This window comes from Nannobrachium achirus, assembly GCF_963921795.1.
Source record: "Nannobrachium achirus genome assembly, chromosome: 18".
In the NCBI taxonomy this organism is placed as follows: Eukaryota; Metazoa; Chordata; class Actinopteri; order Myctophiformes; family Myctophidae; genus Nannobrachium; species Nannobrachium achirus.
This window is the reverse complement of record NC_137825.1, coordinates 28,534,966-28,560,494: the sequence shown is the minus strand read 5'-3', so window position 1 is coordinate 28,560,494 and position 25,529 is coordinate 28,534,966. Positions and strand designations below refer to the sequence as shown.

Below are 25,529 nucleotides of genomic sequence, written 5' to 3'. Positions count from 1 at the left end.
AGAGAGATAGAGAGAGCGAGAGAGAGAGAGAAAGAGAGAGATAGAGAGAGAGAAAATCACTACCTTTATGCATGTGAAGGAAATTTGTCCATTTTGTTTTTATTGGCCATTGTCTTTATCTTCTCATCTGGTGATCTAAACTGTCAGGCCTGACAGATTGCCAGGTTTGTTTCTGACATACAGATAGTTATGTCCTTATATGTGAACATCTAATAAACTGCCATGTTTACTGAATGTTTCAAGGGGAGCTGTGGGTCCACTGGCCAACATTTGTCTCTCGCCATGCAGAGCTCACAGGCTCGTTTCAGCGCCATGCTGGGTCCCGCTGATGTTCCACACTTGTGCTAACTGTGAAACAACGTCAAACCCCTTTTTCATATGGAATCTCCACTTATTAAACTTTATTGCAACAATCCGTTGCCATTCCTTGAAGAATGACGTTATAGCTCACAGGGTCAACTGGCTGACTCCTTGGTAACCAGATCGCTCGCCCCAAAACACTCTTGCCCTGTTGCCCCAACCTCACGCCAACCACTCGATGGGGCGGTTCTTGTATTCTTGTTTTACTGAGGATAAGGTTAGAAGTAACTTTGGGGTTAGGCATAGCTTTACTGAGGTTAAGATTAGTAATAGGGTAAGGTTTTGGCACCATTTCACTGAGGTTAAGGTTAGAAATAAGGTTAGGTAAGGTTAGGCATATTTTGCCGACGTTACATTTATGAATACCTGGTAGAGATCGTTCTATACCGTGGGCAAGCTTTCTGGTATTCGACTGCTTTGGGTGTTTTGATCAGAGTTGGAAAGGTGTCTGCGTCACATAATTGTGCGTGTCCCATGCACTCGCAGACCCCAGTGAGAAGGTAGAGGTCAGTAGGGTGGGTGACATTGAGGTCATTGACTCTGTGGTTATTCTCTCTCTCATTCTCTTTCTCTCTCGTTCTGTTTTCTGCCATTTTCCCTTCTTCAAACTCCCTGCCTCCTTCGCTCTCTTCCACCCTCCTTCCTTTGCTTTTCTTTTTCTCTTTGTTAGTCTCTTTAAGAAACTCTGCTTGGCTGTTTTAACAGCGAAAACTGTGAAACAGAAAGAAGCGAACAGTGAAAATAGCAACCCTCTGATCTCTCACGCCCGGGCACGAGCGGGCACGAGCGGGCACGCGCGCGCGCGCGCGCGCTTACACACACACACACACACACACACACACACACACACACACACACACACACACACACACACACACACACACACACACACACACACACACACACGCACGCGCACACGCACACACACAGACGGTGCCATGTTTGATCAGTCAGTGCATGGGACAGGGTGGCTGGGGTCATGTTTGCTTGACTGTGTCATAATCCTGTGGTCTCCTGTTCTGACAACTAAAGACATGAAAGCTCAACCAGGTCAATAGAGCAGACACAATCTATGGAGGGACATAGACCTGAGATGAGAACATCCCCAAGGGCACATTAAAAAAGGTCAGTGTGTGTGTGTGTGTGTGTGTGTGTGTGTGTGTGTGTGTGTGTGTGTGTGTGTGTGTGTGTGTGTGTGTGTGTGTGTGTGTGTGTGTGTGTGTGTGTTTGTGTGTGTGTATGTGCGCGCGCGCACACACACACACACACACACACACACACACACACACACACACACACACACACACACACACACACACAGGCACTCTCTCTCTTAAATACATATACACCTTTATCTAACCAGTAAAATACATTGAGATGAAAGTCTCTTATGTACAAGCAAGAACTGCAGAGACATTTATGTGACTGCTGTATACGACTGATTAAAAATAAAAGCTAAAATGCAACAATAGAAATCACTCAAATAGGCTACAACTTGAAACTACTTGGACTACAGCTGTAAGCTTTTGGAAACTCTAATCTGTGGGCTATGAGATCAGTGGAGCTCCCTCTGGCGTTGTGCCCGGGGGCATTTCTCACTCTTTTGAAATACAGTACATGGGCACTGGTCCCTTGAGTATCTTGAGAACCAGGACCATTGCAAGTAGCTCTACTCTGTCCTCTACCCCTGAGCCATCCCACAGTAGTATAAAGAGCAGGGGTTAGGCGAGTCCTAGGAGTGAGGTGTAGTAGTAGTATGTCTAGTTTGTTTTGAGAGGTCTGTATTGATTTTAGTGCCCTTAAGGTGCTAGAGTACCACAAGGTGCAAGCAAATCTGTGAACAGTGTCACCAAAATCAAGTTCAGAAAAGGCCAGTGACCAACTGTTTACGTGAAGGAGAAAGACACGTCTGTAAAGAAAGCAGAGTGAATTTGAGTTTCATGGACAACTAATAAATATGCCAGGCCTATTTGAAGCCAAGCTGTTTAACTAGCCAGATGCCAAGGTATTTGTACGATTCAACAAGTTTGATGGGTGTTCCATCGAGGGTGGTGATGCTAAAATGAGCTACAATAGCAGAGGAACATTGCCCATGTACAGTACCTGTCAAATGACTTGTACCAGACAGAGCTCCTTTGACCTTGTTCCCCTTATAGCTTTGACACAACATGGAGAAAAATGTATCCTACGATACTGATGTATACAAAAATGTGGAATGCCCTGCCAACAGCCATGATTCCAGATCCAAATTTAAAACTGACCTAAAACATGGCTGTTGTCAAAATAAAAATCCCTATACGCCCCCCCCCCCCCCCCCCCCCCTCCACCTCCCTCCCCACAAGCTTGCAAAAAACGTACTCCCTCAGTGTGCATCCTCCTCCTAAGTTAGCTTGTCTCGAGCAACGGACAACAGGAGCACATAACCGTGTGGTCCACATAGTGTACCTGTGCCTATGACAAACTTGTCTACGTGTCCTGTGTGTGTATGTCTGTGCTCCTGTGTCTACATACCTGTGTGTGTCTGTGTACCTAAGTGTGTGTGTGTGTGTGTGTGTGTGTGTGTGTGTGTGTGTGTGTGTGTGTGTGTGTGTGTGTGTGTGTGTGTGTGTGTGTGTGTGTGTGTGTGTGTGTGTGTGTGTGTGTGTGTGTGTGTCCAATTAAACTTCTGTGAGACACCTTCGTCTCTCTGATCTAACATTCTCCTACTACATGTAATTAAGACCAGCTGCTAACTGACTGCAGGGCTCAGCAGTAAAGATTAACAACACCCTATAGGCACTCTGTGTGTGAGTGTGTGAGTGTGCGTGCTGTGCATGCATGCATGCGTGCCAGTGTGGTTCAATACAGGTCAATGAGACCATTTACAAGGCTAGCTAACTATCGTGTATAGCTTTCTTTTCCCTCTCTCATTCCCTTTCTTTCTTTCATGCTCTCTCTCATTCTATCACTTCTCCTCCCCAACAAACACACAGACACAAATGCACAATTATACACACATCTGCATGTACAGTATGTGTGCTCAGTGGTGTAGTCTAGACAATCAATTTACAGCAGTATACTGTACTGTAGGTGCCAATAAAAGGCAAATAACGTAACATAAAGGTGTGTTTTCAGAAGAGTTTTGAAGGAGAGCACTGATTGTAGGGACCAGGGCCACAAAAGCCAGATAACCCACAGTAGAGAATCAGGTCGTATGGTAACATCCAAGAGAGCCTTGCCTTACCCTCTAAGGCTCCAGCATAAGTAAAATCTTAAAATCGCTTTTGAAGCTCAGCCAATCTAGGAGTGATAAAAGTGATAGATAAAAGCATTAATGACCTTTTCAAGGTCTGCAAATGACAGGAACGACTTTTGGCGACAACAACTGTTGGTTGAAGGAGAGATCGGAAAGGAGAATCACACCCAGGTTACGGGCATGCATGAGTGATGTTGGATGTGCCAAGTTCTGAGTGGAAAGGGTGAGTGATATTTGAGGGGCAAATAAAATTATATCAGACTTTGTTTCATAAAGCTGGAGAAAGTGAAAGTCAAAGCCAAGTGCACGGATTACGTTGCCAATAGCCTAGGAAGCATATAAATGGTAAACAATAATGGTCCCAAAATTGAACCCTGGGGAACACCACATGTTAGGGGAGCCCAATGACCACAAGAGACTCTTCTCGGTAAGATAGGAGTGAAACCAATCGAGTGCTGCCTCATTGATGCCAATCCAATTTTGTAGGCATCTATTAACAAGGAGTGATCTACGGCATCAATAGTCGAGCTCAGGTCCTTTTTGATAAAAACTGCAGTTAGTTAAAAACTGTGATTAGTCTAAAATGGTTTAAAACTAGAGGGTCCAGTGATGGCTTTTTCAAAAGAGTTTGGACCAGGGCAGACTTTTCAGACCTGTGGGAAATGAGCCAGTGGGCAGGGAGCAGTTAATAATAGCTAAAATAGTGGGAACAACTGTTTCTAACACTTCGGGAATGACGTGGGTAAACTGTCTAATGGGCAAGATGAGGATTTAACCCTAACCCTGTACTGAGTGTTTCCATTGTAACCAGTTCCAAAGAGGAGAGTCGGAAAGGTAATCTGAGTTCCGAGAAGTTATTTTTCTCTCGGAAAGGCAGCAACTGGTTATTGACCTGGTCTCTCAGACCTGGAGATAACACGATGCTTCTACTGACAGGGTGGGCTAAATTAAATGGCTTTTAACAATATCCTGGGGTTATGGGAGTGGTCGTTAATGGGTTTTGAATAATAGCTACTAGTGTTCAGGGCGGCAGACTGTTTTCATTGACCCTAATGTACTGAACATCCATCAAACGCAACCAATGTGATCTATTTTTGAGTGGTCTTTGTGCCAGAGAGCTCTCTCTCTCTCTCTCTCTCTCTCTCTCCCTCCCCATGCCCTTGTTTTGGCCTTGACCCATCATCTTCATTACTCTCACACTCATCCTTTCCTTCTTTCCTCACTGGCAACACCCTCTTGTCTTATACCCGCATCATCATTCCTCCCACGGTCACAGATTTAGCTTCTCTTTCCATTCTGATCCAAACAAAAACACTTTACAATTCACCATCCAGTCTGCCTCTGACCTGGTCAAGGATCCCCAGGAATGGAGTTGAGAGGCTTTAATAACCTGGTGTAGGATACAACAGTGATTTGAGACTCCAGGATCAGAGTTGAGAGCCACAAATGAGGATATAATGTGTGTGTGCATGTGTGTGCGCGTGTGTGCATGTGTGTGCATGTGTGTGCATGTGTGTGTGCGCGAACGTGTGTGTTTGTGTCAAAGACATAAACATAAACCTCTCAGTTTATTTCTCAACATCTTGTCAATCCCTCTTGCTAGCATCACATGGCCAAGGATAAGTCTCATTGTACTGCGGTTGTCTCTGGCCATGTGTCCTTCAAAGGACACATGGCCTTTCATCTTTCACAATCGGAGAAAAAAAGGTGGGTTCCTTCAGCGGATAATGACTATAGCAACCATCTGGCCCTTGGTCTGCCACAGGGTCTCTTCCCAGTGGGACGCGCAGCGAAGACCTCCCTAAGGAGACACTCGGGAGGCGTCCATACTAGATGCCCAAGCCACCTACAGTAAGCTGGCTCATTTCCAAGTCAAGAAGCAGAGGTTCTACTCCGCGTCTCTCACGGATGGCTGAACTTCTCACCTCATCTCAAAGGGAGAGGCCTGCCACCCGTCTGAGAACACTCAATTCGGCCGCTTGAATATCATGACCCACACTTCAGTGGAACCAATGCAATTACTTCATTACGTACAGTTCCTTCACTATTTGTCATATTATTTCTTTATCGTCAGCAATGTCTTTGTACCTCAAAGAACTCTCACCGTTATGTTTTACAAAATCTACCGTATCAGAAGTAATTTCCTGAATAGTCATTCTGTTAGTCACTCATATCAGAATTGTATATAGAACTAATCACGCTGTGACCTGACGGTTGCTTATCTCCCGATTAGGGAGTCTTACTGGTATGTAGAACTATGAATATCGATGAAGGACAAGAATCACGGCTGACTTGCTTCCTGTGTGGCTCCCCATCTGTCTTCCTCACAATATGGAACCACAGATTACCAATATTCAGCTCTCACTGTTAACTTTTCTACCTTAATCATTCACGTTTGCTTTAGGTCGTCTTTTGAATGCCGAAAAGTACCTCTTCCTGAAAAGGACCTCAGCAGTAATTTCTGCTTTTTCACTTTTCAAACTGCACTCTTCAAACTATGATGGCTTTTCATTTGAAAGCATATACCGGTAATGCATTTTTCTCCATTCAAATAAAAAAAATGCCATCAGTCTGCGATACGTTCAAAGATTCTTTACTGACATGGCAGGTCAGTCTGTCTGTCTGTCTGTCAGTCTTACTACACTACTGTATCTATCTTTGTGGCATGTTCTCTTTCTGTATGTTGTGGTTGTATTCCTAGATAGCTGTTGAGTGTTTACATTATAGTAACTCTCATCAGCTTCACCATAGGAGCTACTTACACTTTCCCATAGAGCGAAGGAACATTCTCTTGGCTTCTGTTCAGAGTTTGAGAGTCTTGGCTCAACAGGAAACTAGAACATAAACAAAGTGGACCGAAGACACTATTTTTGCATAAATGTTTATCCTATTGTACTTGATGTCCTTGCTCTGCTGCATAACCTTGACCTTCATATCCAACAGAAGTTAATGCCTGAATCGATAGGTCACTACATTCGGTGCAACAGAGCATTTCCTGGTAAAATCACTTCGTTGACACAGTCACTGGAGGAATTTGGGAGAATGAGGTCTGTGTTAATCTCGTGGTAAAGAGGAAATATTTTACTATATGCACATTTTCTGCCACTATGTTCTCTCTCTCGAAGAGTTTGTTCAGCCTTCTTCAGCATCGCTGAATGGTTAGAGAGCCCGCCTGTGGAGCAGAAGTGTCCAGTTGTCCCAGGTTTGATTCCAGGCCTGTCCATCAATTTGTATGACTGGTCGTAGTGTCCTTGAGCAAGACACTTCACCCTTAACTGCAATATGCAGCCAACTGTGGGCGGTATTCAGCTAGGTTGAGCTGAAACCGAATTTCCCCCATGGGAGCAAGTGGGTCAATATTATTATTGCGACCGTAGTTCGCAGTTTACTATGAAACCCAGCAGATCCTGTCCGTATGTCAGTGAGTCAGTGGGTCAGTGGGTAACGCCTCAATGTCTATAGCTGACCTTGACCTACAGTAGTTGTGACAATGACCAAGACAGCCTGTTCTGGCAATCATATATGGAGATCCCTGATGTCATCAATATTAAGCGCATATATGGGAATGCCCATATATGGACGCTCCATATATGGCCAAGACAGAATTAATTTGCAAATCAAGACTGCTGACTATCATCACCTGGATGTCCATATATGAAGATCACGACATTGACCTCACCAAACCCTGGATACACGGAGACAACTGGATCATCACCTAGATCTCCATATATGGAGCTGGTCAATATCTCTACATCTGACCTCACGGACTCCATATATGGATATAGCTGACCTGTTCTGACATCACAGTGATGACTCGACCAGCTCAGCAGAAGGGTATACATGCCAAAGCATCCATGGGCACGCGCCCATGTGCACACACCCATGTGCGCGACCTCGGTCACTTCTCGCCCTTAGGGCGCCTTACTGGTAATTATTATAACTATATTCTGATAGTAATCATTGCTATAGAGTGTTAGTTCAGTAACAGCTAGTCTCCCTGCATCTCCAGCTCTTTAAACATAAAATACCCTCAGGTGAGGATACCTATTTAATTTCATTATTTTATTATCAGGCGATTGGAATTGGAACTGGAACACTGTAAGCTGATAAAACTGAAATTTGCTGCTCTCTCCCGATTGGCTGAAATCGGGCAACACACCAGAAAATGTATGTATGTTTATTAAAGAGCTGGAGAGACGAGAGACCCCTGTTATACTCTATTAGCCTGGGTTTCAGCCTGTTCGCTCCGTTCCGCGATTTGTTTTGTCTCTACGCATCACAGTCTGGAAATGATTCAGTTGACTCGTTGCTGATTGGATGTTGTTCCAACGAATCAGAGTAGGGTAAGGGTAGCTACGTCATCAGCCGGCCAATACACACTGGTGTATTTGTCCCGCCCCGCACCACAAACCAATCGGATGCCGCGGTTGTGTTCCAGCCGCTTTGTCCCACCTCCCCTTGGAGATGAGGAGAGACAAAACAAATCGCGGAACGGAGCGAACAGCGAACAGCGGGTGGTGGTATGCCTGTCTGTCAACTGAACATGCGTTTGAATTCCACCCAGCACAATGTTCTCATGTATCTCTGTTCCCTTCCCTCTGCCTGCATCTTCACTTCATAGAACATTGTTTCTGAATTATTAATCAAAGCCTCTGAGGTGGATTGAAACCTTGCTGGGGGAAAAAACTAATAAACAGTATATACAGTTGGTGGCTGGGATGGAGGAAAATGTGTCAAACTATTGATCTAAGAAATTGGTTAAGAAAGACACATTCAGAAGAACATAACTATAATACCTTGCTGTATTAAGTTAGCAGACCCACCTGCACTTTCCCTAATGTTTCAACTTTTGGTGTTACAGTTTAATAACACACTCAGCACTTGGCCTGCACACTTAATGCAACAAATAACAAATACTGCAGGTACTTTCTTGACTAATGCAATTCCTAAAAATGTGAAGCGGACTGGGTTTGTCAGGGAAGGTGATGATGGTCGATACGGTGTCCGTTTACCACTTTCTTTTTTGGGTCCCAAAAACATATCTTGAAAACGAATGCTATTGGCTGGATTACCCTGAAATGTACTGTGCACCTTCATGGTCAGTGGTCACCAGAGGATGACCTCTACTCGTTCCTTAAGCTAGCATAAGATATTTTCGTTCTATTATGAAGTGAATGTGTGATTGGTTGAGAATAGAATGAAACTGAGACCAGCAGCAACTGCACGGGTTTTCTGACTGAATGAGACAAATGGGACCAAATAGACCCTTATGGGGACCACTGCTATAGGGACTTGGGCTGCTTACATGGTTCATGATTATGACACTGCTTCATACAGTCATAATCTAAACTATCCTTATGGTGTGCAGAAAGTCAGGCTTGATTCTAGTTGATTCCAAGTATTAAAATAATGGCAAGGGGGCACCTGCTGGCCAACTGGTCCCAGCGCATACCACTTAGGCATTGCCACATATACAGTATAGACATGTCTGCACTGCACAGTGAATGGGAACACATTACTTCATGTTGGCTTTCATTTAAGTCCTCAATGTGAACAGTGAACGCACGCGCGCACGCACGCGCGCACACGCACACGCACACGCACACACACACACACACACACACACACACACACACACACACACACACACACACACACACACACACACCAAATGGGACTCATTCACAAAACTGTTCTAGCTAGATCCTTGAAAAGTAATTTGGTGTAAGGGTACAGTCGGTCAAACCGAACTTTGATTCTGCCTATAAGCTTCTGCCTTCTGCATTTCAATGGGAATGGAGAGGGCGCCTCCGATAGTTTTTTAGGCTGCGCTGGCTGGCTGCACACAACCTGCATTTATCACCCTGCAGCCATAGTTCGGTGTGACCGTAACCTAAAGCCAGTATTAATCAGACTCAGAACACCCCCATACATCCACAAAGGACCAGTGGCAAAGATTGTCAATGAGGAACCAAGGTAATAAATAGTCCTATAGTGTAACAAAAGCCAAAAGCTTTACTTTCTTACTTTCCCTCAGAATGATTTGACACCAAACTTTCAGTCACAGTTCACTGTTTGCACAGCAAGTATGAATCGGTCACAGGCGAGATACTGTGTGCTTAGAAAGCCAGGGGGTGGCAATGAAAAAGCTGCTGTTTGAGGAGAATACAAAATAACCGCTTGTGAGGACACAAGAGAGCAGAGATGACAGCAGCCAGAAACATCTTTCCTGATGCATTTCCCATTGCTTTGGATATGGTACGGTATATGACCAAATGACAAACCCCTGGGTTTACTACGTTGATGGAGATGCATGCTGACACACAAACCTAATGGCTCTTGTTTTTTTGCCCTTTAATTGTTTTTTAAATAAAAACCCCAAATTGAAAGCTTCTAATGGTTCCATAATAGTCCATTCATGGACTTGGGGCAAGTGCTTTACCAATCAAATGGTTCACCAGTGCGTGCCTTCTGATGTCAAGCCTAGGCTACTTTTTTATTAGTATGTTTATATCAAATATGACATGCTGTCATCCATCTCTTTTTTTAAGAAAATAGTATCTTAAATTAAATTATGAAAAACAGGCTATGCTTCTGCTTTTGCCTGTTGAGGTGTGTATGTGTGTGTGTGTGTGTGTGTGTGTGTGTGTGTGTGTGTGTGTGTGTGTGTGTGTGTGTGTGTGTGTGTGTGTGTGTGTGTGTGTGTGTGTGTGTGTGAGAGAGAGAGAGAGAGAGAGAGAGAGAGAGAGAGAGAGATAACACTTAACCAGTCACTTACTATCACTGTCAGTGCATACTACAATTCCATCATTACAACATCAACATTACACAAACATCCAGTTTAATTATTAAAGCAAATACAAATAAGCCATGTGCTTTGTGCACACACACGCACGCTCGCACACACACACACACACACACACACACATGCTCGCTCGCACACACACACACACACACACACACACACACACACACACACACACACACACACACACACACACACACACACACACACTCACACTCACACTCTCTCACACACACACACACACACACACACACACACACACACACACACACACACACACACACACACACACACACACACACACACACACACACACACACACACAGTGTCTAGGACGAGTCATGTTTGGAGTAAAAGGTGAAGGCTAATTGGATGGAAAGTTGTTGTTGGCCAGCTAGCCTACAAAATACTGTATTCAAGGTCGATAATGCGCACGCACATGTGTGTACTTGAGTCCGAGTGAGTCAATAAACACCATCTTAATCAAATGTTTGATCTCATCAGCCATGGAGGCTATATACCGTTCAGAAAGAACAAATCAGTCTTTGCATCCCACATCATAAGTGAAGTGAAATTCAAATCACCATAAGTGAACAAGCAGACAATGCTGTCCCGAGGCTAGGCTACCCGGCCAGGCGGGGGCCAACTAGAACAGTGGTTCTCAACCTGTGGGTCGGGACCCCCAGGGGGGGTCCCCAAATTATTTTGGGGGGTCCCCAGACGATTAACTTAATGTGAAACATTGTTTTCTCACTCAACAGTAAAAAAACTACAAATTTAAAATTGGCCAAACTGTCAAATATTAGAGAAAATCTAAAAATGCTCACAACACCTCGCAACGCAAGGCATTGTGAGCATGTAGATCGTCTATTTTCACAATAGAACCGTATTATACAAAATGTAATGCCTCAACTCGTAGTGCTTGTCAGGGTGGGGGGTCCCCAGTTAAAATATGATTATTTTGGGGGTTGCAGCCTGAAAAGGTAGAGAACCACTGACCTAGAAGAAAAGGTTATTCATCATTATGTTGGTAATATAAACAGGACTATATTAATCTTCTGCAGGGACAACAACATACTTGAGATTATACTTCTACGATGGTATGCTTTGGTCGGGTGGGGGGCATTTTCTCATGATATGAGTTCCCACTTCCCAGCATCATGAGCTTATAAAAACGGACTCCCTCCTTCCAATAATTAAAGATGTAAGAGGTCCGCGGGGACATTCAATCATTACAGTATGCTATTGAGGGAGCATCTCTTCCTTAATTGGGCCTACAGTCTTGCTGGATGGGTATACAGTGTAACCTATGGACAGGGTTAGTTGGTCCCTCTCTGAATTCAATCCATCATCATATAGGAAACTAAAATGTCCGAATTTTAAAGGAATTCGGGCCAATACAGACTGAGGCATCACTGCATGTGGTGGAGGAGGCGTGAAGGAGGCGAGAGGAGAAGGAGAAAAGGACCAGCCATCTGCATGCGACAAGTGGCAAGTATAGCCCTACCCTCACTCATCATCAGTGGTGTAAAGTAACTAAGTACATTTACTTAAGTACTGTACTTAAAGGAGTAGTTCACCCCCAAAATGACTTTTTTTTCCTATTGATTACTCATGCCATGGAGAGTAGAGTTCAATAATATTTTTTGGTTTTTGTCACATTCCTAAGACAAAAATTTGATTTGAGTAAATTTACCCCCATTGATTCCAGATGGGGACCGTTTCGAAACGGGTCCCCATCCGGAACGAATGGGGGTAAATTTATTGTTATCACATTTTTGTCTTAGGAATGCGACAAAAAACTAAAAATATTATTGAACTCTAGTCTCCATGGCATGACTAATCAATAGAAAAAAAGTCATTTTGGGGGTGAACTACTCCTTTAAGTACAATTCTGAGCTATTTGTACTTTACTTGAGTATTTCCAATTTCCAATACTTCTACTCCACTACATCTTGGATGCAAATATTGTACTTTTACTCCATTACATTAAATTTGAGAACTTTACTTACTAGTTACTTTGTAGATTTTCACACATACATTAACCACTTCAGCCCTATACATTTTGAACATTTGAAAATAGCCGATCTATCACAATGTGCCACATCGAGGCATTGTGAGCTTGTAGATCTGCTATTTTTATACATTTTAAAACTTGAAATGGGACATTCTGCACAATCAGTAGGCCTACTTTCACTTTTTGGTACTTTCGATACCAATAGTCCTACTTTTGTACTTTTACGCAAGTAGTCTATATTTTGAATTCCAGACTGTTACTTGTAAAACCGTATTTCTACATTGCAGTATTGATACTTTTACTTAAGTAAAACATTTGAGTAGCCTACTTTTTCCATCACTACTCCAGAACAAACATGTCATGAGCATCACTGTGTGTAGGCCTACCAAACTGGTCATGGTCTGTCTCTCTCCATCTCTGTCCCCTTCTTATCTTTCATTACCTCACCAGTCACACACACGCACGCAGGCACGCACGCTCTCTCTCTCTCTCTCTCTCTCTCTCTCTCAATTTCAATTCTCTCTCTCTCTCTCTCTCTCTCTCTCTCTCTCTCTCTCTCTCTCTCTCTCTCTCTCTCTCTCTCTATTTCAATTCTCTCTCTCTCACCACCAGACCTCTGGATCTTGACACTTTTCCACACGCGCGCCGCTGTGGCTTTTGATCACCACCTCGTATCTTTGGTTTAGAACAAGAAAATATCAGATACTCGAGTTTGGATAATGCATTGTTTGGATTAGCCTATATGGGTAAATGACTTAAACAAAAACACATAGCAACAAACCAGTTCTGATTAGAAGGGCTGGTAACGGAAGGTAAAAAGTAACTGCGCGTCGTGCGTAATGGGCGAGCAGCAGGTTCAATGACAGCGACTCCACGGCACAATGCAGCGCTCTGGACGCTTTCACATGCCGCTGCCCGCGGGCTGCTGGACTTACCGGAATATTCCTGCCATGATGGATATATTATATCTATATGACAATTAAGTTAAGAGTTTTATATACGGTAAGTGATGCATGTCGACTTCACACATGCATGGGTGTTACTTTATTACAGTCTCGTCAGAATTTGCGCTGTTCTGCGCCCAATCAAGACTTTAATAAAACAATAAAATAGTTTATTTGTACGCGTGTCATTCCTTTGCCTATAGTGTGCTATAATGGAGCGTCTTTATCTGATTAATCTGACAATAAGACAATTATCATTAACCCAAACTCAACAAGTCTGGGCTATAGGCATCAAGGGGTTGTGTTGGATTCTAAATGTCTAGCCTAAATACGAAATGCTCTCATCATAGCGCGCAGGTAAGCTTGTACGGCCGTTCTCTCCAAGAGCAGCGTAAAGCGCAGCGCACACAGCGCAGATCCAATGTCTACCGCAGCGCTCCTGGCACGACTTCACCTAATCACCCTGGAGGCGCTCACCAGGACAATGTCTGCTGGAAGGAATATTCACTGGTAACTCCATTTCCATCCTCACACGACTCTCCTCTGCCATTTGAGATATGCTATGAATCACAAGTAGGCCTATAGTCAATTTGAATTTAACTTTCCATTTGAGGCTTTTTAATTTGTCGTAGCCTCTATAAGTTATTTTATTTTCTAATTAAACCCCAAGGATTGGAACTAAGACTAAGTTCTCACACTAGGCTCTCGCCTCACACTAAGTTCACACACACACACACACACACACACACACACACACACACACACACACACACACACACACACACACACACACACACACACACACACACACACACACACACACACACACACACACCACACACAAAATTATCCTGGCTGGGGTTGTTATATGTAGCCCCAGGCACCAGGAGGGCTTAATCCAGCCTGAATTATGCGTAAAGCTTATACAATATGTATAAGCGTTGCTCTTTGCTTATATGATAAATAGCTCAAGCTTTTTATCACTCGGAGCAATAGGACATACTCTTCATTTGTTTAAGTATGCAGGCCACACACACACGCACGCACGCACGCATGCACACACGCACGCACACGCACACACACACACACACACACACACACACACACACACACACACACACACACAGTGCAAAATTGTAATGGTGCAATCAGTATCTGCACAAAACAGATGCAAATGAGTATAGGGAACTGCAGACCCTGCATGTATACACTCAAGCTAATTATTAATGTAGCCATCATTTCAAACATTGTGCTGATCACTACTTACAGTATGTATTACTGGATAATGAGCAACAATTTAGCTATTTCTATTTCAATCAATCAATCAATCAATCAATCAATCAATCAATCATCAGTATTTGGTTTGTAGCTATATCCAAAAGGTTCTTACAACTTAGTGTTATAGCCATAGTGTCCAGAGTCAGACCATGCTTCTGAATGAGAATATAGGCTGATTTATACTATGTTGTATGCCGGTGTCCTGCAACAAAAATAGTAGCTCTACAAGCTCACAACTGTCACATCCCAGGCAGGCAGTGCCAGGCCTTACAATAGGATAAACACAACAGCTAAGAAGAGTGCTACAATTAATGACGATGATTATAATTAGTGTGGTTGCTAATGCAACACACTATTGTCCTAGGTCTGAGATTCTTTTGCCAGCAACGTGAACCTGTGTTTTCTTAACCTTTTGACTGATGTTATCCGGGTTGTAAAGCTGGATATCTTGGACAATATAATGTCCAATTAGACAGGATTGGTCATGCTTCACTTGACCTCACCAACTGGTTAGGGTGGAATTCATTTCCCGGTGGATTCCTTGCGACTCGTGTCAGTGCAACCACATTAGCAATTTCTCACTTTTGCACCTTTCTAGTTATAATTCACATCAAGACAATTATGCATTATTGCTATCAATTATAAAATGACGCATGTGATGAAAGGGGTCAGTGTAGCCATAACAATGTCCTACCAGCTGTTTGACCCACAGATCAATTAAATAAACATTTGCCTTCAGCACAGCAGCACACTGCCCTCGTCCTTCCCTACGTGTCAGCAGTGCACCCTGACATGCATTTGTGCAAGCACACACATTTGCACATTCGCCTATACAGGCACATACATTGCACGGAGAGGTTAATTCATTTGACTCAGAGAACAAAACCCTTGAGAACACATGAGAGTAGAGGTACAGAAAGGTATGGAAGGGAGAGGAGTGGAAAAGCAACGGAAGAGAAGGAAAGGATGGGAGAGACGATGGGGTGAGAGGAATGGAAAGAAAGAAGTGGAGAAAGAAGAGAGGAGAGGAGGCGTATAGAGGAAGGGACACTAACTCAACATTTGAAGGCTAGTGATGCCATTATCCTCGCAACTGTTGCCATGGTTCTCCATGGAATGTTGGTACTTGCGTATTTGTCAAATGAGCAATTCTTCTCGCTGTGTCATCCACACTCATCTTTTCCCCACTCGCGCTCTCCCTCTGTCAAGTGCAGTTTAAGATTCAAGATAATCATCCTCTCTCCTTTCTTTCCCCCCCCCCACCCACCCACCCACGTTTTCTTTCACTTCATGCCTTCTGTTTCATGCCTCAAAGAAATCACTATTTGAAAAGCAAATAAAGAAAATCTGGGAATATATTTTGTAGGATATTAAACAGTCTCAGTTTTTTCCATACTGTATGTATTGACTGTAACTGACTTTCTCACTATGTGGACGTCATGCACTAGTAGATTGTTTGAATGCATTTTATTTGTCTGTCTTCATAAAATGATTATTTACGTACATTTTCTTTTCTTTTTACTGTGTTTTGTTTTTCAAATGTATGTATTGTTTTTATATGTGGACCCCAGGAAGACTAGCTGTACTTTAGGGCTAATGGGGATCCTAACAAATAAGCTAATCATATGTCTTTAACGTTCCCCTAACTGGTCCTCTGACACCTAGAAACCTTGGACGAGTTTCTTGGACGTCATTGTCTTGGAGTCCAGAGACCCTCAACATCCCAGAACCTTCCTGTCATCATGGCACTGGATCAGTGGTCCTTCCTCCCAGCCCCTCCCAACTTCTCTGTCCCTGAGCCCCTGTCTTACGAAAGCTACTATCCCGGGTCGGTGATCGGGAACGAGTCGGACACAGAACTCGGAAACTTCACAGAATTAGCAGAGCATCACCAGGACCACGCCAGCTCGGTGGTCATCACCATCATCTATTTTCTGGTGTGTGCCGTGGGCCTGACCGGCAACACGCTGGTCATCTACGTAATCCTGCGCTACGCCAAGATGAAGACAGTGACCAACATCTACATCCTCAACCTGGCAGTAGCCGATGTTCTGTGCATGATGAGCCTGCCATTTATTGCCATGCAGTTGGCTCTGGTCCACTGGCCCTTCGGACAGGCGCTGTGCAAGATCATCTGGACTGTAGGTGGGTGGAGAAACCATTGCTAAAACAATTAATGATGATAGTATCGTATAGTTAAATAATATTACGATCACAGAGGAAACTGGGGGCATTTGGAGATGTGTCATCCAGTGTCAATGTACCTAGGACTCATGGATGACAAGGGATCTGCACTGCATTCATGGCTACTATGTAGCTCACAGGGAATTGGGTAAGCGTTACCATAGACACGGTTTATTTCTCCTGCACTTTCAAAGGCTTAGCCTTGGAACTTGAGACGCAAAGAACGTGGACATTTTGAGCAGCATCATTTAGTGATCATGTTAAATGGATTTATAAGAATCATTGTACAGTCTGCAAACTATAGAGCAAGGGTAGGCAACCTTAGGCACGGGTGCCAACATTGGCACAGTGGAGGGTGATCTCCGGCATACTAGCAGAAGTGTGAGAGAGAGGATTTTTATTTTAAAAACAAATCTTTTTTTAAATGAGGTCAATTAAATGAAGTTAGCTAATTAGCAAATTACATCTTGCTCAAAATTCTACATTCATTAAAACTCTGAACTCTGACTGGGGAGGGAGTCGGGAAATAGGTGGTTTATTGCTCTGGGTTTAATGATCGTTATAACAATGTCCTGCCAATCAAAATATGTCAAAATATTTGTCATTAAAAAATGTAAACGAGGTCAATTAAATGAAGTTAGCTAATTCATAGCAAATTACATCTTGCAGATAATTCTACATTCATTAAAACTCTGACTGGGGAGGGAGTCAGGGAGATTGGTGGATTATTGCTCTGGGTCTAATGATCCTTATAACAATATGACAAAATATTTGTCATTACAATGTATGTTGACATGGCACACTGACACAGACACTCTAGAAAATAAAAACGTGGCACTTCATTTCAAAAAGGTTGCTGACCCCTGCTATAGAGGATCATGTATATTTTATTCTATTCTTATTTGAACAGCAATATTCTTAAATACACAAAGTGATCCAAAGAGTCACAAAATATTACCAAGTACTTTAAAGTACATTAAACGGAAGCTACAGTACATTTTGCTCTTTAATGACCACACATTTTCAACCTTTACTTCATGGTCCAATGCTCATTATATGACAGCACCATTTCCGTCTACTCGGTCTGTGTCTCTAGGGGGGCTGCTGAGGTCAGTTCATAACCTGCCTATCATCGGTAAGCGGGTTTGGTAATCCATTTCATCATTCTAACTTTCCAGGAAGATAAATGCAGTAGTTTCTATACGCTTGGAAATTGGAATGCTCATCGATGATGTCATTGGTAGGCAGGTTTCTGAACTGTCCATAGTCCACCAATCAGACGTGGAGTGAGTAGATAAAAATTGTACCATCTTATAATGAGTGTTATTAAGGACCAATTATGTAAAGATGAGGTTGAAAATGGGCCTTTAGCTGTAGGTGGGTGGAATAACGTCAAGACCTAATTGTCCCCAACTGTGAAATGTATTTTGAAGCAAGCAGCACAACGCATCAAACCCACCAGGCACACGCAAGCATAAGCGCACGGATGCTGTTTTTCTTCTGCTCCATGTTAATGAAAGCAGCTGTTCTCATTGGACACACAACGCTCGCGCACGTCAATATTCTATTCCCGCCATGGGCCCGAAAAAAAGATTGTCCGCGCACATTCTCATTTAAATGCATTGTATTTAGGATGACCAGACATCTCGCTGTGGCCGGGTTTGGCGAGAAGAGTTGTGTACAATAAAGTGACGGTACACATAATGGGCCCTCTTATCATCCATGCCTTACCCCTTATCCCTAAATTCTTTTGCCATTTTTTGCTATTTTGAAAAACATTCTTAAATATTTAAAATAGCTGATCTACAAGCTCACCACGTGAGCAACCTCATAAAAAAGAATCACATTTCAGTTAATTGTTTGGGTATTTTATTGAGACCGAGGTAGCAATACATTGCTTCATTATTCTCTTCTTATTCCCCTTCTCCTCACCTTCCACTTCCACGTCTCCCCTCCGTTTCATTCCCCTTCTCCGACCTTTTCTCCTCCTCCTCTCCCTCATTCTGTCGCTCTCTGGCTTTTCTCCTCTTGGCCTGCTCCCAGACTCCCTCAACCAGTTCACCAGCATCTTTTGTCTGACGGTGATGAGCATCGATCGCTACCTGGCGGTGGTCCACCCAATCAAATCTACCAAATGGCGGAAGCCCCGAATGGCCAAGATCATTAACCTCACGGTGTGGGGCGTGTCACTGCTGATCAACCTCCCCACCATGGTCTTCAGCGGCCTGAACAAGGTTTCATTGTGCGGCATCAACTTGCCTGAGCCCCAGGGGGTCTACTACAAGGCCTTCATATTCTACACCTTCATTGTTGGATTCATTCTGCCCCTGGTTGTAATAATCCTGTGCTACCTGCTCATTATATTCAAGGTGATGCATTCTGATCTTGAAGAGTCGCTACTTTCGTATTGTACTTAGTATGTAGGACTTAAAGGACAACTCCGCACTAAATAACATTTAGGCACATTTTCCTACTTGTATTGACCCCAAATGACTGTCCATGGGGTCTATTAGGCAGAAATGCCCTTGTTGTCCAGTTTCCCCAAGCAGAACCCAGCAACCAAGCCCATAAGCCTATCGCTTTTACACTATTTGTTGTGGTCAAGAGTGATTTCTTTTTTCATGAATGTGTTACTAGTTGTCATTAAAAACACAACCATGCCTTGGTTGTCCACACGAGCCGCCACAGTCTCATAAATCATGTTTTGGCGAGAGCATTCAGCACAACTGCCAATCAAAGTGACTGTATTGGCCAATCAAAGAGTGTCTTTTCCGGGACTATGCAAAACACATAACAGCATAACATCTGTTTAGCAGAGTGAGGCGGCTTGTGTGGGACAACGATGGCATGGATGATTGTGTAATGACAACTAATAACAGATTGATAAAAAAATAACTTGGCCGCAACAAATAGCATAAAAGCGATAGGCTTATGGGCTCCACTCCGCTCTGCTGGGTAACTGGGCGACAGGGGCATTTCTGCCTATAGACCCCGTGGACAGTCATTTGGGATCAGTTCAAGTTGGAAAATGAGCCTAGATATTACTATTTTTGCTGAATGTACGCTTCTTCCACGATTTCCCACACAGCCTGAAATGTCTTGAATTCATTCATGTAATTTTCCCTTTTACACCACTGAACCTAAATATGCTCCATTTCGCTCTCCTCCAGGTTAAGTCCTCAGGCATTCGTGTGGGCTCCAGCAAGCGCAAGCGCTCGGAGCGGAAGGTGACCCGCATGGTCTCCATCGTAGTGACGGTGTTCGTGTTGTGCTGGCTGCCCTTCTACATCTTCAACGTGGCCTCGGTCACCAGCTCCATCACGGCCACGCCCGCCTTGAAGAGCATGTTCGACTTTGTGGTGGTCCTGGGCTACGCCAACAGCTGTGCCAATCCCATCCTGTACGCCTTCCTGTCAAACAACTTCAAGAAGAGTTTCCAGAACGTCCTGTGCCTCCAGAAGGTGGCGGGCCTGGACGAGGTGGAGCGCAGCGACAGCCGCGCAGACCGCACCAGGATGGTGCTCAACCATGACACCGGCGCCATGGGGCTCAACAATGACAATGTGGACGCACACAACACCGCCTTGCTCAACGGCGAGCTGCAGACCAGCATATGATGAGAGGAGGGATTTGGGGAATGCTGTTGTCTGCTGTGTGAATTATGATGGAAGCCATATGGTGGGAGAGGAAAATAAATCTCCAGGTGAAAAACAGGCTGTTGGACATTGTTTTGCCTGGAGTGGTGACATGGACACCTTTTGAGACCCAATTAGACCAAAGGTGGACCTCAACTGAGCTTGCTAATGGCCACCTTTGAATCCCAACAGTGACAGTGATGGTAAAATGAACAAGAACACAGTTCACCCCTGCCAGACTGAGAGCTTGCTGAGCCAGTCGAATTGGACCAGTGGTAAACTGTTGTTTTGTTTCTGATGTTACCCAAGGAAGGGAACTGTTCACCCCTTCTATGGAAGCACAAAGGGGTTTTGGTAGATAGGCACTGCTTTTATTATTATTACTATTATTATTATTATTATGCAAGAATACTGTATAATGTATTGGGCCAAACAATCTGACAGCACAGTATAAGGTAGACTAGAGGGTCCTGCCAAGGTTTCTCTTCAAAGCAGAACAAATGCCATTGAGCCCAGTAGATGAAACTGCAAAGATATACACTCATGTTTTATTCAAAGGGAGTAACACCGTGTTAAAATACACAAAGGAGAAAACCATGGCAAAGCACTCTTTAGATATGAGAGGTGCTCTTCTGGCCACTGGACACTTGAATAACTGTCCATGGGGGCAGAAACAGCATTGCTTTCAAGCGCTCCTGGATTATCTATTCACAAGTAGGATGGAAACATTTTATCTTCCCAAGGACCTTTCGCACTTCAGAGTGGAGTTACATATAAATTGTTTTGTTTTTGTGTTTTTGTGACAAACTGTCCTCATGGGCTTTTTTCAAACACAGACTAAATCTCGCTTTGGACTCAAAAGATGTAAATATCAATTTACACAAAAGGTTTCACTCCAAAATGCTACTGTATGACTACATTCTTTGGAGTGGAAAATGCTTGCCTGAAATGTAATAGTTAACATTTGGAAAACACATGATTAAAAAAAACGAAATCCTAACTAAAATTGTGAGGTTACAATAGGTTCCATTTACTTCTCGTGATTGTATTTTGGAGTGGACTGTTTTTAGTTTTACTAATCATAAAAAACAACAACAGTCACCAAGCTCATTGATCTGTTGCGAGCTTGTAGATCAGCAATCTTTTGAATATAATGGAATATAGGGCTTAAGAAGTGAAACCCTGGATTAATTGTGAAACAGATCCTTTATGTGTACTTTATGGAAATATAAACCTGTTGTTTTCAATTCTGGTCCAGAGGACCAGACCACTGCAAATGTCCTACTCTACCAGGTAGATCATTGGTTCTCAAGGCGGGGTCGGTCCTTGAGGGAGTTCAAAGGGGTCCCCAGCTAAATGATAGTTTAACCCAAATGGACCCTTACAGGTCTGTAACTCAGAGTGTGTACAAATGGAACCAAAATGGACCCTAACTGGTCCATTTGGTTCCATTTTAACACTCTGAGTCAAATTAACATTGATTTTACTACTAATATAAATTGGTTTCCCAGAGATAGAAACTGGGGGTCCTTGAAATTAAAATGGTTGAGAATCACTGCTAGAGCCGTAAAAATCTTTTCTTATGGGGGTCCCTGGAATATCTTTTCAAATGGGGGTCTGTGTGCTAATAAGTATCAAGTTGGGGGTCCTTGACATGAAAAGGTTTTAGAAGCACTGAGGTACTGTAGATACTTGCATCCAGCTGTTGTCCCTGCTGTAAATGAGTCCCTGAATAGATGCTGGAATGAACCCCCAGCTGCAGTCTGGGTCCACAGGATCAACGTTGAGAACCACTGTTTTATGGTGTCTTGGTAATAACATGACAACATAGCTTCTCACTGTACATTACATATTTGTGGCCAGTTCTGCTTGGACTGTGTACACATTCCTCCAAGGCTGAGACGCTGTCACTGCCCCTGAACTCACATAAGCTCAGTTAAGGTTTACGTTCACCAGAATGACAGACTACTGACGAAGAAGGAAAGTAGATACACAAAGTGGCAGAGTGAGACAAACTAACTCAATCACCAGAGGAGAAATGTTAGCATTGTATTAGTATGCAAACCACAGATATGTTGACTCTCATTGCCATAAGTGGCAGGCTTAAGCCCCCATGAGGCACTAGCTGAGTGAGTGCCCGTGCAGAGCAGTGTGATGCCCGCTGCTGCCAACTCAGTGCCATTCGAGTTGCATACCGATAGGATGGGAATCACAAACTGCTGCAGGGGTCTTCAGTGTTTTTCAGCACAAGGCCCCCTTAGCTGAGAGATTGATGAAGCAGGGAGCCAGGGACCGCCCACTACATATTGTATAAAACTGTGTTGCAGATTAAACGTTTTCATAGATTTCATAGATAGCGTCATAGACTTGTTTGACAGCACTATCGTTTGGATTCAAATTGTTGTGTATTGTCAGACATTTAACCACTTAAACCGGTAAACTTGACCTTTCACTCTCTACTTAGTCTCTTCTTTTTTCCTCTATACCAAACCGTGTTGCCGAAAATTGACGATCTACAAGCTTGTAGCAGGATCATGCTGTGATGCGTTGTGGGCTTGTAGATCGGCTATGTTTGGCTAAAGTTATCCTCAGAATAGGAATGCTAGTGGTTAAAAAAAAACTAAAAACCAAAGCTGTTCCGATCACACAAAGATTTGGCGACACGCTCTGAGGACCTCCAACGGCCCCGGACACCCTGTTGAAGACCCCTGAACTACTGACATCGTCACTGTCGGATGTAAACCCTGTATGTCCAAGAAATGGAAAAAATGATGTGTTCCAATGGATCCAGTGTAGTTATTAGTCAAAAGCTTGTTCATTATTTTCATTGGTTCAATATTTTTAAAACCCACAAACACACATAACCACTTTAAATATTTTCTCAAAAATAGTAAAAATAGAAGATCATCCGTATTTACTACTTTTGTGTGACACTGGTATGACAAAGTAGCTTATAGTTGAATCTGGAAACGTTGACATGCAATGTATATTTTCGGTAATATTAAACATATCTTGTGGTTTAAATAAAAGTACAATGCCAACCTTTTCACTGGAGACCAAGCTGGACAAAGAGAGCAGAGGGAGACAGAGAGGTCAACACGGAAAACCAAAGAATAAACATAACAGTATATTCAATTCGAGTTCTAGAATGGGGTTGCCGCTCTGACATCACACTCTGACTTCACTGTGATATCAGGGGAACCACACTAACAGAATCCCTTTTATGCCCATACATGGAGATCCCTTATGTCATCAATATTAAGCCCATATCTAACAGGACTTCATATGGGAATGCCCATATATGGAGGCCACATCGGCCACATACTGTACCACCAACAGAATCCGTATGGGCATACAAGGGATTGTATGTATGATGTCAGATGTCATTGACGTCATAGGACTTACTATGACGAATAACTGAGTAAGCATGTTTGGGCTCTCACAGCATATCTCCATATACAGTACATGGATCTCCATATATGGGTACCAGGAGTCTATATGGGTAACTTGTCCGATATACATACTGCAACTGGCCAGATGGCCAAGACATGACGCGACCTCGCGAGGTCGCTTGTCGCCCTTATGCGTCTTACTAGTAGTGGTGTGTGTGTGTGTGTGTGTGTGTGTGTGTGTGTGTGTGTGTGCGTGTGTGTATGTGTGCGCGTGTGTGTGTGTGTGTGTGTGTGTTGTGTGTGTGTGTGTGCGTGTGTGTGTGAGAACATATCACCGTAATCCAGAAGTTTGAGTAACAAAGAGAACACAGGTACAGTGCATGTGTAGTAATGGTACAGATCTATGATGCACAGTTCTATGTCATTGTCTCCGCCAGACCGAAAGGCATGGCCGAGACTATGTTTTGCACCCTGTATGTCTGTCCTTCCGTCCGTCCATGTGTCTGTGCGGCCATCCGTGGACAGCTACTGTAATCTCTGGCAACGTTGGCACGATGGCAGCGAAACTGCGCATGCACACTCCCTGGGTGCCAGAGCAGAACCTCTGCCCCAAATGTTTCACACGGGCCTGTTATACCGTCACCAGGAGGCGGATTTGTGCAAAACACATTTTTGGACAGTACTCCTACAGATTTTGTCCAAAAATCACGCAAATTGGTACACAGTATCTCTATCGCGATTTTTCATATTCCATCCTGATTGGCTAAGCTTGGCTTCCAAAGATTGCAAGAGTGCTCCGTTTTGCACGCACATTCCCTCTAGGCAGAAGAAGAAATATCACTTGTCAGCTTCATGGTGGCGCTTTAACAGGCTGATTCGTGTTTTACCTATAACTCCACCGATCAGTGTAAAACATGGTATGCGCACTCCCTAGAGGCCAAGGAAAAACCTTTGCCCTGCATTTTTCACATCAGCCTTTCATAGAGCCACCAGGAGCACTTGTGTAAAACAAATCTTTTGATATTACTCCTACAGATTTTATCCCAAAATCCCACAAATGGGTACACTTGAACAAATGCCACCCTTTTCACATTGGCCTGTTATAGCTCCACCTTGCCTGGTTAATAAACCAGACTCTATCACACACACCACGGGGTGGTGTTGTGCGGTCTGGTTTATTATTTTTCACATTGAACTATTATAGTAGTGCCAACAGAAGGCCACAATAACCTACCTGACATGGCAGAGACCTGTGCTTGGAATAGCAGAGAGAGAGAGAGAGAGAGAGAGAGAGAGAGAGAGAGAGAGAGAGAGAGAGAGAGAGGAGAGAGAGAGAGGCAGCGAGACATAGAGAGACAGTATGTGGGCGACATTAATGCAAATTGCGTGTGCTGTGCTCAAACTGTCATGGCTTATTAAAAATCCTTCATACTTGTTGACTGGGATCCCCCAGGGATCTATACTCATGGCCCCCTCAATTTTCACTCTACACCAAATCTCTGTGAGCTTGTAGATGGGCTATTTTCAGAGCATGATGCGGTTGTGCAAGATTGAATAAATTGGGGTCTGCTGTGAAAAATTACTTTTCCACACACAGATGGTGTGTGTGTGTGTGTGAGAGAGAGCTTGCACAACAAGTCAAGACATGCTCTCCACGACAGAGTCAGACAATACAATAC

General features: G+C 43.6%; 1 protein-coding gene across 6 annotated transcripts; it reads left to right on the top strand.

The window, feature by feature from the left end:
- The first annotated feature begins 12,988 nt into the window (after nucleotides 1–12,988).
- Nucleotides 12,989–22,902, top strand: LOC308303689 (somatostatin receptor type 2-like). Of its 6 annotated transcripts, none has more exons than XR_013963013.1 (5): nucleotides 12,989–13,871; nucleotides 16,305–16,784; nucleotides 18,867–19,192; nucleotides 19,994–22,607; nucleotides 22,660–22,901. XR_013963013.1 is itself a non-coding variant. In XM_080748155.1 (5 exons), the coding sequence occupies exons 3-5, from the start codon at nucleotides 16,382–16,384 to the stop codon at nucleotides 20,438–20,440; spliced, it is 1,176 nt and encodes a 391-aa protein (XP_080604281.1). In that variant the 5' UTR covers nucleotides 12,989–13,419; nucleotides 13,719–13,871; nucleotides 16,305–16,381; the 3' UTR covers nucleotides 20,441–22,902. The 6 variants fall into 6 exon arrangements, 5 of the variants coding, with proteins under 5 accessions (XP_080604281.1, XP_080604279.1, XP_080604282.1 ...); XM_080748155.1 differs by having other exon boundaries at nucleotides 12,989–13,419; nucleotides 13,719–13,871; nucleotides 19,994–22,902; XM_080748153.1 differs by having other exon boundaries at nucleotides 12,989–13,419; nucleotides 13,712–13,871; nucleotides 19,994–22,902.
- The last annotated feature ends 2,627 nt before the right edge of the window (nucleotides 22,903–25,529 follow it).

Coding starts and splice junctions, on each gene's coding strand:
- LOC308303689 (XM_080748156.1), top strand. CDS start 16,382: ATGGCACTGGATCAGTGGTCCTTCCTCCCAGCCCCTCCCAACTTCTCT. Junction 16,785..18,866: donor CAAGATCATCTGGACTGTAG/GTGGGTGGAGAA, acceptor GCCTGCTCCCAG/ACTCCCTCAACCAGTTCACC. Junction 19,193..19,993: donor ACCTGCTCATTATATTCAAG/GTGATGCATTCT, acceptor GCTCTCCTCCAG/GTTAAGTCCTCAGGCATTCG.